A 19388-nucleotide genomic window follows, 5' to 3' on the forward strand; every position below is an offset into this window, starting at 1 on the left:
CAATCAATTGCAGAGCGATGCAGAGAAGCTGTATGTGGTGCTAGTACTTATGTTCAATATGTACACAGAAAGGAAAACTAGATGTTCAGTCCATCTCCTTTTCTCTCCCCCCCCCTTTCAGACACTACAGTGCTCTTTCTTGAGATAGTGACAGCATCTCTGTACTATTGCATATCCTTTCTTTGATGCTATTTTCATTTGAGGCTCCCTCGCTTGGCAAGTGCAGAAGCCAGATCTAGAAAGAATTCTACCTAAGCCTTAAACAAATGCTAGTAATACTATACCTGTGACTGGTTTTGATTATGTTTACATTTATCTATAGATACTTCAACAGAATTTGAATGGCTGTGACTCTCTGGATCCTTCCAAATTGCTCACCTTAAGAGTTTATATCTCTTCTACGGAGAATATGGATAATCTAAACTTTGACTTTCATTGGGCAGCTGTTACATTGGCTAATACTTTAAAATACACTCCTGTGAATTCTGTTCCAATCATTCCTACAGCACTTGCCAGAAACTTAAATAGCCATATGAGTATTGCACAAGTTCAGGGGACTTGCAAATGTGGGTAAGTTAAGGGATCATATCTGGAAATTTCAGTTGTTTACACATAGCTTCTGCTTATTTGAGCTGGAGAAGACTGTATCAATGCATGTTTTCTAAGGACACTGACATAATGGCAGAAACTAGATCACATTGTATAGCTTCTTACCTCTTCTTTCTTTTCAGTCAGTCATATGAGAAATGAATCCTGATTTTTTGTGTAAATGATTAGTGAATGGCAGTTCTTAACTTTTAATGGAATGGTCTGATATGTCAGAAACAGTGTCTTGTGGATATCTTCATCAGTTTTGACTGGAATATGCAACACTGCATGTATTCTAGGACTGTTTTTGCATTGGCAGCCACTTATAGAACATTTAAGACTGATTCTTGCAGGGCAGATTTTTAAAAATGTTTGTTATGTAGAAAGTGTTTGAACATTTCCCACATGATAAATAATAAATTAATTTAAATAAATAAATGATAGCTTCTCCAGGCAGAGGCAATGATATTCAAAATCTCCTTGCCGTATTGATTGACACACAGCTTCTGCTTATTTCCATACTCTTCAGTGTGGAATGGAGGTTGATATTTTGTTTGAATCTTTAAAAGAGACTGATTCTTGAAATAGTTAACGCTTCCAATCCATCTGTTGCTTTGAAAACAAAATATTATTTGAAGGATCCACGTGCCCCTCCCAACTTAAGGGGAAGCATGCTTGGTATGACTGGGAATGTTGCCAGTTAAGAAAGGCTATGCAAAGATCTGGCAGGAATTTTGGGTTCTCTGGAAACTCTGAACATTTAAGATTTTTACTTCAACTTAAAAGAAAATATAGAAATTTAATTAATTTTTTTTAAAAAAACAGCAGTATACTCAAAAAGAGTGGGATCTTCATATTGACACTTCTAGGAAAAAAGACAAAACAATTTGGTCCCTGTTCGCTAAAGCGAGTGGGGAGCTCTGTTCTCAAAAGTGAGTACATTTCATGCAGTCATACCCAACAACTGTTCTACCTCAAATTCGTGTCCAAAATTTAGCATCCTGGCCCAAAGTTTCTGCATTGGAAATAGAAAATTTGATCAATGAATTGAAATCAGGGACGGCCTTTGTCCTGATTTTTCACCTCCAGATTTCTTTTGTAATAAGATCAGCTGTTGGGCCTTATATTAGTGGAGGCCTTCCCAAAAATAAAGAAATCGGGTATAATTCCTGAGAGTTGGAAACAAGCAATTATTGTTCGTATCTATAAGAAAGACAGCAAACTACAATTGGGGAACTATTGCCCTATCAGTCTTCTTTCGGTAATGGCTACATTGTATGCATTCTATCTGTTAAATAGGTTATCCAGTTGGATAATAGAAAATTTCGTACTGGTACCTGAGCAAGTGGGTTGGGTTATTCCACACTGGACCATTGTTTTGTACGGTCCAATCTTATTAAAAATATACATCGTCCTCTAAGGGATCGATTTATGTTGCCTTTATGCATTTAAAGATGGCTTTTGTCCCAGTTCAAGAAATAGACTATGGCAGAAACTTGGCAGTTACGGTATCGATGCTTGCCTACTTTGGCTCATATCCTCATTGTGTGAAACATCTAAAGCATGAGTACGAATTAACAAATAGGGACTGTTGTCTGACTTCTTCAAATTGCATAGAGGGGTTAAGTAAGGATGTGTTTTGGTGCCCTCCTTGTTTTATCTTTATATCTTTTGGTGCCCTCCTTGTTTTATCTTTAAATGATCTTCTTGACAGGCTTGGGTTGCCTAATTCACATGCACCTGTGCTAGCAAAGTCCTCAATAGCTACTCGTATGTATGCTAATGATAAATGGCCCCTATTGCATGGCAGGGATTGCTGTTAGAGCTGAGCTGGGAATTTGTTACCAATTAAAATTAGTTTTGTCCCTCCCCAAGAGTAGCCTTTTAAGTTTGTTATTAAGGGACTCATATGTTAATTCATGATTAGGGTGTGTAGATGCCAAACTTCAGAGTCTGGGATTGAAAAACCCTTTTCTGTCAACTATGTCTTTCTACAACTTGCTCTCTGATCTCCAGTAGGACCTAAATAGCACTGTACTTTGTGCCTGTCATGTGTGTTTTCCTGCTTTTTTCTAGTTTAAATATTTAAATTCTTGCTGTCCATATATGGATTTCTTAACCATCTCAGTTTATAGAAGAGCCTTCTTTTTAGCCAGCTTTAATGTATTACCCACTGCTGTTCTGAGCAGGCACTATTCAAAAAAAGCCTTACTCTGAGCATTTATGTGGATGTGGAACTAGTTCTGTTGAAACTATGGAGCCCATCTTATTTTTCTGTCAAAGATATGAGCATTTAAGAACACAGTTGATGGATCTATTAGTTCCCGATATAGACATTCTTGTAGTAAAAAAGCTTCAATTTTTGCTTGGTGGCTTTGAACCAGCTGTTACAGTCCCAGTAGAGAAATTTATTTGGGGTCTTTTTGAATATAAGAGACAAGAGATTCTAAAGAATGAATAAATAAACAAATTATAGAAAATGAAATACTCAAAAGGGAAAAAAAATTCTGCTTTGCAGTTCAGTTTGGTTAGCTCACAGCTTATAGGTTAGAAGCTGTGCCATTAGAGAGAGATTGATTGCCATCCTGTGAAAAGTTTCCATGGTAATGCAACATGGTGGTGGTGGTGGTTATTATGGAAACTCTGTGATGGGACAATACACTTGCAGCTTAAGACTTATGGTTACTACCATATAGAAACATACAGAAATATTTTCAAAAACTGTGAAAATCTGCCTCTGGAGACTGTTTAATTCTGTAGTCTCTGATGAGAATAAAGCTAGTGTACATGCAAGCTAGTTACATTGCTTAGGGCTGACGTGCAAATCACATTCGTTTGATTTTGCATAAGGTATTTAACTTTATATTATTAAACCTCTGTAAAAGTGGAAACATTTTCAAGTGCCAGAAATCAGTTTTTCAATTACATGTATATGCTGAAGAGTGCTATCCAAAGCCTTTATATAGTATTCTGGAGAGATGTCCAGTGTTAAAGTTTACTTCTGTTTAAAGCTAAAATAATGTGTTATGTAATACTTTGAAAGTACTTTGTAAGTGTTCTGTTCCAGTAACTCATCAAAAAATGGTAATTGTAATCCTTGGATGGTTTTGAAATAGGTTCTGTATTTTTTGTGATACTGGTAAAAGGAGAAATTGAAGTCTAATTAATGGCTTTGGAATTGTTTTATATTACCGTAAGTGCTTAAGTTGTTGTAACCCTCTTTGAGAGTTTGTCAGTTTGTGTGATGAGACAGGATATGTTTTTAATAATAATTTTTGAAGTTTTGTACTTATTAGCTTAAGAATCAATCTGTAAATTGGCATACAATTTGTACATTTTTGCTTACAGCTATCTTACAATGGACCAGACCAGGAAACTACTTTTGGTTCTGGAATCTGACCCCAAAGCTTACACATTGCCATTGATTGGCATGTAAGTATTTTTCTGTATTCTTTCTTGGTTTGAGTTCAGCATTACAAGGTATTACGATGCAGTATATATTCATATTTCAGTAATCCGCTCTATTTGAGAAAACATCTGCTATGGCATCAATTCCATCAATCTTATTTTCCTCTCTTTAGTTGGTTGAGTGGAATCACTCATATCTACAGTCCACAAGTCTGGGCTTGCAGCCTGCGCTACTTATATAGTTCCTCAATTCAAGAAAGGTAAATTTTTATTTTACCAAGTATGTCTGAGTCATAAACAATTATTACTGTAGGGCGTGTATAATGTTATATACATTTAAAATCCTGGTAAATGAATTTTGGTGAATAAATGGTCCTGATCTAATGCTCAGGGGACATCAAGCTACGTCAGCAGAGGCTTTGTCATTCACTTTGTGTTGAGGAGAATTTGGAGTGCCCTGGAGTTGTGCTTACAAAGCTGTCATTACTATTAAAGGGAATGCACTTGATCAGCATTCCCTTCAGCATTTTGTGTATGTATTAACTTAATGAGATCTCACATGTGTGTTGCCACTGTGGCTTGTCTATCTACAGCACTGATAAAAACTTGTAGTATTCTTACTGTACATGACTATGCATGTTGATGCACATAAAGTGTGTTTGTATAGTTTTCAAGCAAATAGAAATGGAATAGCATTTAATGCAATCCCTAGTAAATGAGTGGATTGTGAAGAATGATTCTCACCTAGCAGTTCATATGTTCCACTCTGAAAGCTATTTGGAGTACTAGTAACATACATGAAAGCTATTAATAATTCCAGCAGCTCAAAGCATTCTTTCAAGGAATTATTAGTGACTTGCTTTGTCCATGTGACTAAAAATGAACTGAAATTTAATTCTGACAAAACAGGTGTGATGCTGGTCAGTAAGGATAATATTTGCTTTGAAGGGCTTTACTTTCCCACATTTGGTTTTAACTTGCTTTGACAGACACTATGAAGAGCTTGCAAGGCCTGCTGGACCCAGTTCTATTTCAGAAAAGTAGTCAAAAGTGCCTTTTACAATCTACTGTGTAAACTCTCCCCCTGCCTGGAGGCTGCTGATCTGGCCACACTGATCCATACAACATTCTTCAGTGCTTGACCATTGTAACATGTTGTACATTAGGCTGCCTTGTACCAGGGGAAGGCGCATAGATAATTTAACACCTGATTTGCAGTTTTTGTATTGGTTGTCTATTGGTTTGAGTCAGATTCAAGCTATTTAAGGTAAAGTTCTTCACAATGTGGGACCCACATATTTGAAGAGCTTCCTCTCCCTATTTGAGTCCATGCATTGCTTTACTCAGCACAAGCAATACATTTTGATTTTTTTCTGTCACTGCTAGCGTAAGCTCTGCAGCTGCCCATTCACAGGCCTTTTCTCTGGTTGTTTGCATGTTATGAAATGCCTGCCTGAAGGAAATTTGGCTCAAGGAGTAAAAGGCTCTTCTAAAAAGAGCTCTGTTGTACAAAATGATTACATTGTGATTCTCTTGAAATCTTTGAATTTGATTTTGTTAAGCATCTGCTGGTTGTTTTTAATAATTCTGTTAGAATTACGCTATTTTGTTTCAATTTTTTTATTCTTCCCACTCTGGGTCCCAGTTATCTGGGGAAAAGCAGGGTTTATAAATGTTTTTAATAATCAAAATAAATTAATTTTTGGTCTATCCTGAATCAATGCTATACTTGTCGAAGGCTTTCATGGCCGGAGAACGATGGTTGTTGTGGGTTTTCCGGGCTGTATTGCCGTGGTCTTGGCATACAACAGATGCTACGATCAGCAAAAGACAGTAGAGACCCCCTCATCTCTGCAGGAGTATACCGTATACCCTGCAGCTGTGGGCAAGTTTACATTGGGACCACAAAGCGCAGCATCCAGACAAGAATAAAAGAACATGAAAGACACTGCAGACTTGGACAACCTGAAAAATCAGCAGTGGCTGAACATAGCCTAACTCAAACAGGGCACTGTATCTTATTCCAGGACACCAAAACACTGGACAACACTTCCAACTACTTTGTCAGACTGCACAGGGAAGCCATTGAAATTCACAAGCATAAGCAAAACTTCAACAGGAAAGAAGAAACCTTAAGAATGAACAGAGCATGGTTTCCAGTTCTGAAAAACACCAGGCTAACAAAACACTCTATACTCTACAATAGCCCTGCAGAGAAGATTAGCACATCAAGCACCAATCCATATGCAAAAGAACCTCCTCAGGATACAGTGAAGCCTCCCGCCATTAGCATTCCACACCCTGGGAAACTCTTACAGGATGACTCAGCTCAACCCCACCCCTCCTGAGTAGATACAAATGACCTGCCAACATCTTTTCCACACTGTGACACTGAGAGATCTCTGTCTTTTGGTGCTACACCTCTGAAGATGCCAGCCACAGCTGCTGGCAAAACGTCAGGAACTACAATGCCAAGACCACGGCAATACAGCCCGGAAAACCCACAACAACCAATGCTATACTTATTTTGAACAACAAATGTATTCTTTAGTCAGACTATTTACTACATATCTTTGCCGTTTTCAGAAATTTATTTAATGAGTTGTCTTTCCTATTTAGGGTACTTTCAGAATCAGGAAGTTTCCTTATAGTTCTTTATTCTCTGATACATAAAGATCCAGAGTTTTATGAATGCCTTCCTTGTGGGCTTACTGAATTGGATTTCCAGCTACTTACAAACAAAGAAACATTACATCTATTCAGAGTAAGTTGCTTGATTATGTTTTTTCTAGTTTATATTGGACAAATGATTGTAATGTGACAGTCATGTTAAGATGACAATCTTTCAGGAGGAAACATTAATATAATTGAAACTCATAAATCTAATATTGTGGCAGTCACTGGGGCCCACTCATGAGGGAACATTACTTTAAACAGTCGCTTGGAGATTAACATTTCTGACTGAATTAAAGCAATGCATTAATGTCTTTGCAGGGCACAGCCTTCAATCTCTAAGGAAGACATTGAGGCTTGTTTGTTTTTTCTAGGTTCCAAGTGAAACCCTGTGTTTCCCTGCCAATAAATAGTCAATATATTAATTAAAACTTATATTTAAAAATTATGATCACTCTAGATCTGATTAAACAAAATGTTAAATAGTTAAACAGAACACTGGCATACCATATAGAAATCAATCCTCTATAAACATATATGTCATGCCTATGCTACCTAAGCTGACTTTTAGAAAAAAAGATTAAATTTCAAAGCTTCTTACCCGGGCCTTTGCCAAAAAAGGGAAAAGCAGACTTTATTGAATTCCAGATCTGGTAAATTCAGAGGTTATTGAGCCAGCTTATATAGAAGCTGTTTATAGATCTAGTCATGACTTTATTGAACCTTCTGATTCATGCCCTCAAAAGCATGATGTAACACTCCTCTGACCATCCCAAGGATTAATTGTTGCAAACTCTGAGCTAAGCTACAAGAGCTGAAGTACACGAGGACGCGCAATGAAGGGAGTCACAATGTTAGCCGGGAAGCTGAGTTTTAAAAGAGATGGGAAGGCTTTGTCAATTTCCCCTCTCTACAGAGCTTTTCGATAAAACTCAGCTTCCTGTCTACCATTGCGACTCCCTTCACGTGAGCGTCCTTGTGTAATTCATCTCTTGTAGCTTAACTCTGTTTTGTTTGTTCTTGTTTGTATTCTAAGCATAAAGCTTTAGTTCCTGAGTTGTCCTTCAAGGCTGAAAACAGTGTCAGGAGAGCATGTTTGCAGATTTACACAAGAATCTAAAAGCAAACTTTCATAAAAGTGATTTAGTTCAAATCTGCAATAATATTGGAAATGGAAGGAGGGCCTTATAACCAAGGATGAATATAAACACATAACCAGTGCTTGTAGGGAGAGTATTAGAAAAGCTAAAATTCAGTATGAGCTTAGGCTAGCAAGAGATGCTAAAACAATCAAAAAAAGAGTTCTTTGCTTATGTTCAAAGTAAGAAAAAGCAAGGCCATGGTGGGCCCATTGCAGGGACAGGAAAGTAAAATTGTAATAGGTAATGAGAGGGCAGAACTGCTCAATTCCTACTTTTCTTTAGTCTTGTCATGAAAAGGAAATGGTGCTCAACACGGCAGTAACCGAACACATGATGAGGAAAGGGAGTTACAGCCTGAGATTGGCCTAGGGATAATACATAAACACCCAGTTCCTTTAAATGAAACTAAATCCTCAGGACCAGATGAATTGCATCCAAGAGTAGTAAAAGAATTTGCAGATGTAATTTCTGAGCCTCTATCTATCATTTTTGAGAATTTTTGGAGAACAGGTGAGGTGCCAGAAGATTGGAGGTAAGCGAATGTTGTCCCCATCTTCAAGAAGGGGAAAAGGAGGATCTAACTACCAACCCATCCATTTGACGTTTATACCTGGAAAAGTTTTGGAACAAATCATCAAACAGTCAAACCTTGAGCATTTAGAAAGGATGGCTGTGATTACTAAGAGCCAGCATGAGTTTCTCAAGAACAAGTTATGTCAGACTAACCTTATCTCTTTTTTTGAGAAAGTTACTACCTTGCTGGATCAGGGGAATGCAGTAGATATAGTTTATCTCGATTTCAGTAAAGCTTTTTTTCACTAAAGTTCTACATATATCCATGTTGACAAGTTGGTAAAATGTGTTTTGGATCCTATTACTGTTAGGTGGATCTGTAATTGGTTCACAGATTGCACCCAAAGAGTGTTAGTTAATGATTCCTCATCCTCTTGGAGAAGAGTGACAATTGGAGTGCCTCAGGGATTGGTCCTGGGACCTGTTCTGTTCAACATTTCTATAAATGATTTGAATAAAGGAATAGAGGAAATGCTCATTAAATTTGCAGATGATACTAAATTGGGAGGGGTAGCAAATAGAGTAGAAGACAAAGTCAGGACACAGGATAACTTTGATAGGCTGGAAAACTGGGCTAAAACAAACAAAATGAATTTCAACAGAGATTAATGTAAAGTTCTGCATTTAGGTAGGAAAAATCAAATGTTTAATTATAGGATGGGGGAGATCTGTTATAGCAGTAGTATGAGCAAAAGGGATCTAGGGGTCTTAGCAGATCATACACTGAATATGAGTCAGCAGTGTGATGTGGTAACTAAAAAGGCAAATGCAATTTTGGGCTGTATCCATAGAAGTGTCGTGTCCAGATCATGCAAAGTGATGGTATCGCTCTACTCTTGCTTTGGTTAGACCTCACCTAGAGTATTGTGTTCAGTTTTGGGCACCACAATTTAAGAAGGATCTAGACAAGCTGGAATGTTTCCAGAGAAGGGCAACAAAGATGGTGAGGGGTATGGAGGCCAAGTCCTATGAGGAAAGGTTGAAGGAGCTTGGTATGTTTAGCCTGGAAAGGAGATGATGGAGAGGTGATATGATAACCATCTTCAAGTACTTGAAGGGCTGTCATATAGAGGATGGTGTGAAGTTGTTTTCCGTTGCCCCAAAAGATCAGACCAGAACCAACAGGCTGAAATAAAATCAAAAGAGTTTTCGGGTAAACATTAGGAAGAACTTCCTGACAGAGTGGTTCCTCAGTAGAACAGGCTTCCTCGGGACATAATGGCCTCTCCTTTTTTGGAGATTTTAAAACAGAGGCTAGATGGCCATCTGACAGCAATGCTGATTCTGTGAACCTAGGCAGATCATGAGAGGGAGGGCAGGAAGGGTTACATCAGCGCTTAATTCTTGTGGCCTCTTCTTACATACCCAGGGTAATGCTGATTGCCACTTTGGGATCAGGAAGCAATTTTCCCAAGGCCAATTTGACTAGGGATCCTGATGGTGCTTTGCCATCTGGGCATAGAGCAGGGGCCACTGAGGGTGTGTTGGGGGGAGGTAGTTGTGACTTTCCTGCACTGTGCAGAGGTTAGACTGGATGATCCTGGAGGTCCCTTCTAACCCTATGATTCTATGTTAAATAGTCTTGCTTTTAGTCCTCTACTTCAGTACATGCATTAGAACAGTGGTTACCAACCTTTTTGATATGGTGACCCACAAGTTCAAATTTGCTTCATACGGTGACCCATCCAGGGCTAGCCTAAGAGATTGAGAAGGTGCAGGAAGGGGCGACATGCTGGTTTGAGGATAAGCAAGAAGATGACAGATGTCAGCAAAGAGAGGTGCGTAGTAAATGGCTTTGTGCAGTACATCTTCCAGAATATGCAGAGGGCAGTGAGGCACTACAGGGGGCTGGGCAACAGGTTGGGCTACTGAAGGAGCAGTGCCAAGACAGAGACTATGCTTGCACACTCCTCTTACCTCCTCTCATTTTTCCATTTCCCACCTACTCTCCAGCCTTTCTCCCCTTCTACCTACTGCCATAAAATTATTAGTTGCCAGACAGCTTTCTCCCCTTCATTATTGTCACAAAGGGGGGCGGGGGGGGGAGAGACAAGAATGTGAGAAGCTGGAAAAGGAAAAGAGAAGAGAGAGTGCAAAAGGGCCCTTGGCCATTAGGGATGGCTGGTCTGCGACCCACTTTTTGAGGCTTCACAACCCACTTTTGGGTCCTGACCTACAGGTTGAGAAACACTGCTTTAGGACTTTGGACTGAGACTTCTTCCAAAGTTAACAATTTTAATTTAATAATAAATGCTACTTCATTAGGAAGATAGCTTGTTTGACACTGTAGTCATTAGATCTCAGAGTAAATATAGTTTGTGTTGTTTAAATTGCCTGATTTCTTTTTACTGTGCCTGCAGCATCAAACACATTAACTAGTTGAATGCTTGCTGTTGGTGAGAAGAGTAAATCAAGAAGCTGTGAAGAGTAACATACCATGCTATAGACCAGGATTCAGGCTACTTCCGAATGTTTCATATGACTGGCTATCTTCCTGCCTCGTACAATGTTGATAATGTGGTGAGTCTGTATTGGCAGACTGACTTAGAGTAGGCAGCATGCTGCTTCTGTTGATGAACTCATAATGCTGAGTACTTCTGCATCACATATGGTACTATTGCTGGCAGTTCAAAGCATCTAGTGGATTCTTCAGCTGTCATGTCCAGAGTAGTTACATATTTAATAGCAGTCTTACAATAGTCTCAAAGCCCAACTAAGGAGAAGGCTTCTCCAACTTGATATGTGAGCAGCACATACTAGCACTTGGGGGTAGGAATCAGGTTAGGGTCATGTGGTGATTACTGGACTTTAATGAATGCATGTTTTTCATTTCAGAATGTTGAAACTTCCAATAATCATCCTATTCAATTTGATTTGACTTCTAAAAATAAAAGTGCAGAAATGGAACTCTTTAGCAAAATCTGCAAGAATATTTCCATTCGGCGGTAAGTTTTTTTCATATGTTTATGCATGCAGCATACTCCATTTGTCTACTATTATGTTGTATCTTCCAGGAAAAAATATATATTTTCTTCAATACATATGTACTTTCAGTAGAAAGTGTTAGTAGCTTCTATACTGGATAAAAGTATTTATACCTATTTTGAGCTGTTCGTAGTAGGTGATATTCTTGTAGTACAGTACGCTCCTCTTTGATTGTAACTCTGCTGAGGATAGAACATGAGGATGCTGCTGCTTTAATATAAGTGTAAAATATAATAGGAGGTAGGCAAATAAAGAGCACTTAGATGCTTCAAAATGTCAAGGTGGGAACTCTCAGGTGATGTTATTAAACGTATGGAAGGATAACTTTGTACGTATATTCATTTCCAAAGAAACCACAGAATCATAGTGTTTACTATATATGTTGTCATATTTACCTTAGCTAGTATAAGGGGTAACATATTCTCCTTTCTCTTATACAAAATGAAATTACGCTGATTAAAACACACTCAAATCGGTTGATAACATGCCTTGTCCAACTTCTTGCTGAATTGTAAAAATTCCAGAACTTTCTTATTAAATGCAGTTGTAAAAGCTTACCTTACATACAATAAAAATTGCATTTTAGCCCTTCTCAGGGTTCCTCACCAAGCAAGTTGTCTGTCAGTGATCATGACTCTGGTGTGGAAGATGATGCATCCCCAAGAGCATTTCCATATCCTCACCCAACATGTCAAAAGGTAACATCTGTGCCTCTTTCTTCAGTTGTTCAGAAAAAATGCATTTTGCTTTACCGTATTCTTGGCTGGCAGGTAAGAATCTTGAATGCCCATGTTCAGCATTGGTACCAAGCTAGTGTTATTTCCCAGTCTTGCCACTAGGCTGTACCACAATCATATTAACCCTTTATCATCACGAACATTTTTAAGATCTGCATTTAAAAATAAATATTTTAGAAAGTTGCAAAGTCTGCTGTGGAAACACAAGCAGAGCAGTTAAATCTCTTGAACCAGAACCCAGTTATTTGTTTAATTTTAGTAAAGTTATTAAAATGTATAATAAACACAAGAGGAGGTAGCAGGATTATACAGTCATGCTTATGTTGAAGCTTTTTTAAAAATGCTAATACACAGCAAGACCATGCTGAGATTAATTTTGTTTCACTCCATTTCTCATTAACTTAAGCTAAATATAAAACCAATTACTATTTCTAGTTCTGGTCAATAGCATTGTTGGCTGTGTTTTTATTCAGAAGGACTATAGTGCGATAGGGCAAATTGAGTGCAGGATTTCCTGCAGTCCTTATTCAGAGGCAAAGATCTGTGCTCCAATCCTAAACTCTTGCACTAGTGTGTGCACCTATGACAATTTAGAGTAGTGGCTGGGTTTCTATTCTATTACTGGAAGACCTTGGATCAGTCACTCTGTCTGTCTGAACTACATTACAAAGTAGTAGTTAAGATATAGTGGGGAAAAGACTCGTGTACCACACTGAATTCTTTGGAGAACGGGGGGGGGGGGGGAATACATTATCAAAACTTAAGAAAAATCTTTGATTGTAAGGTCTCCTTGTTTCCAGGTTACAGAGATCCAGCCTTCAGTTCCTGAACTATCTATTGTATTTGATGGCAACTTCACAGAATCTGTACCGACATCCAAACATGTCTTAACTGTGGATAAAGCAAATCTACATGTATATCAGCCAACTAAGAAAATATGTCCTGGAGGTCATCCATCCCACCAAATTCAGACCTGTGATCGCAGGAAGCAAATCTTCAGCTCATGTACTAGGGAGTCTTCCTCAAGACAGTTACCAGGCCAATTAAAGCAGAAAATCCCAGTACTAAAACCTTGCAATGGAGTGCAGGTTCCATTACACCAGCAGCCCAGCTATAGTATAGCTGGATGTCAAGCAAAAAGGAGCTTTGGGTCTTCTTCATCCTCTTCTCTTTCAACATCTTGTAGCGGATCCTCTCCCAATACATCTGCACATCAGCTTGGAATACCTTCTGAAAAACTCTGTACAAAAAATGATGCTATGCAAGTGAAAGGGGAACTTGCTTTAAGTGTACCTTTGGTTCCTAATTCTAAACAGTCTCCTGTAGCTTCCCAGCCTCTTAGGCACAATTGTGCTTGCTCACCTCCAAGCCTAAGGCCAGTAGAGCTTCGGATCCCAGTTCAAGGTTCACCTTGCTGTTCTTCCTGTGTCTGCAAATGTCAGTTACATGGTCATATGCAGTACAGTCCAACAAATATATCGCAAGGGATATCTAAAGTGAGCTCCGGTCAGACATCTGAAGTACAGACAAGTATTGACCAGGAGAGTACACAATTGATGTTCCATCAAAATGTAGAATGTATAAATGGGGGTTGCAATCCAATATGTGCCACAAGTAGCCCTATAAATCTTGGCCATTATGGAATAATGGGAAGTTGTTCTCCCCTTGCTGGGGATGGGTCCTCTGCAGACCATGCAGTGTATTCCACTTGTATGCATACTCCTTCACTCAATATAGGACTGGATAATGGAATGGTGGGATTATCTCCTGATGTTTACAAAATTCTTACTGAGCAAGACAAGCAGCTCAAGCTCCTGCAAGCTCAGGTTTGTTTGGTACTTGATCTCTGTCCTACAAATAATTTTAGAGTTTATTGAGTTTGGTTTACTAAAACATGCCATTCTTTTTATTGAATGTATGGTACTGTTAAACTAGAACAGTACTGTTCTGTTATATGTACTGCTGCTAATGGTCAGTCTCTACTAAGACAAGTAGAAAGTGTAGGAAAATGTAGTAATTAATGCTATCTTTCCAAGTGCATTCATATGGCAAGTAGCTATGCTTTCTGAATTGCTAAAGTTGGCAGGTTTATTGGTCAATTTAATGAGCCATTAACTGGCTTGGAATGAACATCAGTGCTGAGTGAAAACCTGCTGGATTTTAATTAATTAGACTTACAGTTGCAATAGCAATGTACTATTCTATGTTCTGCAATTCCCTGCATTCCATTCTTCTTCAAGGAGGCTTAAAAGAACTTTTGCACATTTCAAGGAAAGAATAGTCCTGCATACATAAGACAAATTGTTGATAGGTGATATTTATTGCACTAATTGCTTTTCCCACTTTTATTATCTCTCCAGTATAATTAACACTGATCTTACATGTTTACAGATCCAGCGGCTTTTAGAAGCACAAACTCTTCAGCCCTGTTCTACTAAGAATATAGCCAACAACAGCATACAGTCTGAGAGGCAACTAGAATTTGTTACCATGGAAACTCGGTCTTCCCCAGGGTTACACTTAAAAAAAAGTGTCAGTATTGCAGTGAGCACAGGTAATGGTTTATTGTACACCTTATGCAATGGACAGAACTTGGCAGTGGAAAAACACTAGGCACTGGAGCCAGGCATTTTGGTTTAGTTGTTTTTGCAGTCTGCTCTGCTTTTCCTGTTTGGGCTGTGGCCCAGCAGAAAGCTCTGCAATCAGTCTTAGCTCCTCTATCAGGTCTATGTTCAGTGGTAATATCCTTAAATCCTTTAACCAGTTCTCTGTCTCAAGGTAGATTTTCTTGCTGCAAATTCTGTTTTTGAGGACAGTATTTTAATTATTTGAATGCTATAAGTTGGTAGAGAAATTAACGTGTTACCTTGTTCATGAGAGAGATAAAAAATAGATTTTCAAAAACAGGCTACTGTGTCTGTACTTATCCCACCTGTCAACAGGATCATAATAACCACAAACCACATTTCAACACAAAGGGTTTATTCCAGCATCTCTAGCTAAAGCTCAAAATTGGTGTTACAAAGAATAACCTGTGCGTAGTACATTGCCAAGTCATGCTTTGAAACTGTCCAAGAGAATGCCATGCTAACATTGTTACTTGCTTTTATTTAAAATAATAATAAGGACTGGCTTCACATTACAGAAGTCTGTATCACTGTTTAGCTACAGTCTTTGAAGATGGTGGGCAGCTTCAAAGGAAGGTTTAATACAAGTCTGTAGGCAAAGTATCTGGTATAAGTCAAATTAAATCCTTCTCTTTGACTTCCTTGTTTAGGTGCTAGTTTGTTCTTGAATGCACCATCAGAAGGGAACAAAGAATCTACAAAACAAGATGATAGTGAAATTTCCAATGAAGACATTAATATTTCTATGAACACTGAGAAAGATAGGAGTCAAGAAAGTATTGCTTCGTCATTGAAAGCTGTTGACATGCCCAGCTTTGTAGACAGTATCCATGTTGTGGAGGAAGGATCTGGTGAATCTACTGGTGGACTCTGGTAAATTTTTGTATTGGAGCCTGTTCATCATTTTCACTTTAAACAATATGTTGGGGAAGGTAACTACTGTTGGCAGCTTGGAATGAATTCGGCCAGATCAGTGCTAACTTGGTGTGCTGATTTGTCCAAAGGGGGAAATTGAAATTGAAACAGTATAAAATGCATAATTAATAATGTAACTGGTGTAAAAAATTGTACTGTTTGGCATACTTTATTAAACGTAGAAATATAAATGCTTTAGATCCAGAGGAGTTAGCCGTGTTAGTCTGTACAGCAAAATACTAAAGAGTCCAGTAGCACCTTTAAGACTAACCAACTCTACTGTAACATAAGCTTTCAAGAACCACAGTTCTGTTCATCAGATGCATGGAGGATATGAAGAAACTGGCCAGATATATAGGTGGTGAGGGAAGGGGGGAATAGATGCAATCATTTTGCTTCTGATAATGGGATCAGTTACTTCTGATAATGAGAGAACTATTCGTAGTCTCTATTCAATCCAAGTCTGACTGTGTCAAATTTACATATGAATTCCAATTCGGCAGCTTCCCGTTGGATTTTGTTTTTAAAAGGTTTTTGTTTAACTATGGTGATCTTTAAGTCCTTGATGGAATGTCCTGGTAGATTGAAGTGTTCTCCCACTGGTTTCTGGATGTTACCCTTTTTAATGTCAGGTTTGTGTCCATTTATTCTTTTGTGAAGAGATTTGCTGGTTTGTCCAATGTACAGAGCCGATGGACATTGTTGGCACATGAGGGCATATATCATGTTGGAGGATGAGCAGCTGTAAGAGCCAGAGATAGTGTAGTTGACACCATTGGGTCCTGATTGCCTCTACTCCCCCCTCCCCTCACCACCTATATATCTGGCCAGTTTCTTCATACCCTCCATGCATCTGATGAAGACAACTGTGGTTCTCGAAAGCTTATGCTACAGTAAAGTTGGTTAGTCTTAAAGGTGCTACTGGACTCTTTACTATAAATGCTTTAGTTTTATTGAAGCAAAATTTTAAAGTTACTCATTACCAACACTATATAGGCTGATGCACTCTATGCAACTTTAACATGAGAATCTTAATTTTCGCTCCCTGACAAGTAAGTGGGGAAAAGTGGAAAATAGAAAACATAAAGAAAAGTATATTACTTGGACAGAACCATTCACATGCAGTTAAAATAGGACTGTCAGCATATTTGATTACAAAATTAAATTTTATATTTAAAACACGGAACTGTTTAGTATTAGAGATGGGCACAAACCAAAATATGAACCAAAGTTCAGCACAAACCGAGCCGATTTGTGGCTCATGAACCAGCAGTTCGTCAGAGCCCATTTCTGACGAACCACTACGAACGTTAGGCTGGTTCGTTTTTTGGTTCGTCATTGCAGACAGCCTGGCACTGATCAGTTTCCTAGGCAATGGAGGTTGGGCTTTCTGCAGACCTTCTGCTGACCTGGAAGTGACGTTTTCATGAACCAAACGAACAGTTTGCGAACCAGGGCAGGTTCGTGAAATGAGATGAACCTCGTGGTTTGTTTTTTTAGGGTTCATGCCCATCTCTAATTACCATATACACCAGAACAAATTAATCGTGGCTACAATTATTCACAATTAAAATTTTTCAAAATGTGCTTTGTGTATACAAAGGAATTAGCATTGTGTAGGGTTGTAGATTGTCATAAATATCTCTGTATTCACTTAAAATGTATTGAATAGCATTGTCTTGAAAAAAAGTCATTCATTCCAAAGAAGATAATATTTCATAGGATTTTTTTAGTTTCCCCCTACAGCGCTATGGCAGCTGGTTTAAGTTATGTGATTTGCATAGGACTGAAAATTACTATGAGCTGAGCTCTGCTTATGGAACAGAGCCCACCAGGACCACCAGCACTGAGAGTCTGATATGGGGTCTGTATGGATTGGATTCCACGTGATAGTGGCTAAAACTGTGTGAAAAGCTTATTGTCTACAACAAAGTAGCAATTTCTACCATGCCCTTGTAACTAAAGTGTTTTCCATATGGGGACAGGTTTATTTAGTTTCTCATTGCTGATGCAGCTGCCACTATAGCACAGCAGCAACAAGAGTTCCACATGGCAGGCTTCCCTACCCAAGCCCCCAATGCCAGGGCCTTTTCAGTTTTTTAAACAGACAATCTTTAACAGGTTCTCTGAATTCCCAGCTTTAATTTTTTTAAGTCTTTCTTTTTGTTACAGAGACATGCCTTCCCTTATCTCCTCAATGAAAGAAGGTAGTGACTTACTTTTTAAAAAAGTAGAAATTCAGAGAACCTGATACAGATTATTAAAATAATACACAATTGCTGAGTTAAAACAACCCCCACCCATAGCAGGAGAGGAAATGGATGCTATGAAGACAGGGGAAATGGTTGTTTGGTGGATGGGACAAGAAAATCTGAACATGGCAGCCATCTAGACTTTGCTGCAGTCTTTCCTGAAACTTCACAACAAACCAGGTTTGGGAAAGATGAGATAAAAAACAGCCTCTCAAAGGTGCACAAATTCACCACAATAATGTGGAGAAGCCAAGAGAGCTGAACATTTACCAGCAGCATTAAACCCAGGACAAATAACTTAGAAACATCTCAAGTTTTTGAATATACAGAGGGAATAGTAAAATTTCCCTTATCTTGTGACCACATGTGCTTACCAACTCTGCATGCAATTGCATTCCTTGGTGGGAGTGGAGTAGAGTGGAAGCAGCACATGAATCAGTATTAGAGCCACCATCATTTCCCATATGTGTAACTTGGTTTATCATCCTATTGGCTAAATGAGCACACATTACTATATCAGCCTGTTGTTGCAAGTTGGGCTAGCCTGAGACCTCAGACTATATAGAAAAGAGGATTCATGGATATGAGTAAACTTGCTATTTTAAACAAGCGGTCTTTGGATAATACTTGAGTCCCAGTTGACAAAGTGACTTTAGGAAAGTTTAGCTTATATATTTTTGCTGAGAATGATGAAAAATCACCTCTCCAGCAGCAATTGATAACCTGTATTGACTAACTTGCACAGTACATGATTTAAATCTTATCTCTTTCAACATACACAATTGATTGCCTTGAGCACTAGCATTTTGTAGCCTACATTGTGTTAGGGGTCATTCTATGACCTGGTTGGCATCTCAGCATTTAATACCCAATTCTTTAGGCTTAGCTGTTAAACCACAAGTATTGTTATTTTATTTTCAACTTCATTTCTGGGTAGGATGGTCATTGTTCAATGCAGAATAAATGCACAATTGTTACTCACAAGATTTCATAGTTCCAAATGGCTTCCCTCAAGAAAGCATTTGAGTTTGGGGGATGATGTTTAAATCCTGCCATTTACACAGCAATATATTATTGCTCTTTTCCCCAGCTAGTGGAGTTACTGAATTTTGTTGCATGGAATCATGGGCATTTATTGCATAGTGCACGTTGCACATTGTTCTGGTGATTAGGGATGTGTACCCCCCAAAATCCAAGAAATTTTGGTTTCAGGGATCCCAAAAAATCTGGGATTCCTAAAATCCAGAAAAAATTCTCTGATCTGGTTAAGACTTATCAGAGAATCCTGGATTTATTCAGCCATTATTCCCTATGGGGAAAACTATCTGGAAGCTATCAGGGGGAGCTTTTTTCAAGCAAACTCCACCAAATTTGCAGGGAACCTACTACTGACTGTCCTCTGAAGGCCTGTCAATTTTCAGGAAGTTTGGATCTCGGGATCCAATTCTGCGGGCCTCTGAAGAAGGTGTCCCTATACACTCTCCTTTA

At 38.6% G+C, this 19388-nt stretch overlaps 1 protein-coding gene across 2 annotated transcripts in view; it reads left to right on the forward strand.

Moving 5' to 3' along the window:
• Positions 1-19388, forward strand: part of STIL (STIL centriolar assembly protein) — a 40957-nt gene that overhangs the window by 14345 nt on the left and 7224 nt on the right. For both annotated transcript variants that reach the window (XM_054979586.1, XM_054979585.1), the window contains exons 5-13: positions 323-570; positions 3937-4020; positions 4170-4256; positions 6616-6760; positions 11220-11329; positions 11956-12067; positions 12907-13932; positions 14498-14660; positions 15384-15606. In XM_054979586.1, the coding sequence (XP_054835561.1) occupies positions 323-570; positions 3937-4020; positions 4170-4256; positions 6616-6760; positions 11220-11329; positions 11956-12067; positions 12907-13932; positions 14498-14660; positions 15384-15606 (2198 nt within the window). The remainder of the gene's footprint in view (positions 1-322; positions 571-3936; positions 4021-4169; positions 4257-6615; positions 6761-11219; positions 11330-11955; positions 12068-12906; positions 13933-14497; positions 14661-15383; positions 15607-19388) is intronic.

The sequence above is a fragment of the Eublepharis macularius genome, chromosome 5 (genome assembly GCF_028583425.1).
Source record: "Eublepharis macularius isolate TG4126 chromosome 5, MPM_Emac_v1.0, whole genome shotgun sequence".
NCBI classification, from domain to species: Eukaryota; Metazoa; Chordata; class Lepidosauria; order Squamata; family Eublepharidae; genus Eublepharis; species Eublepharis macularius.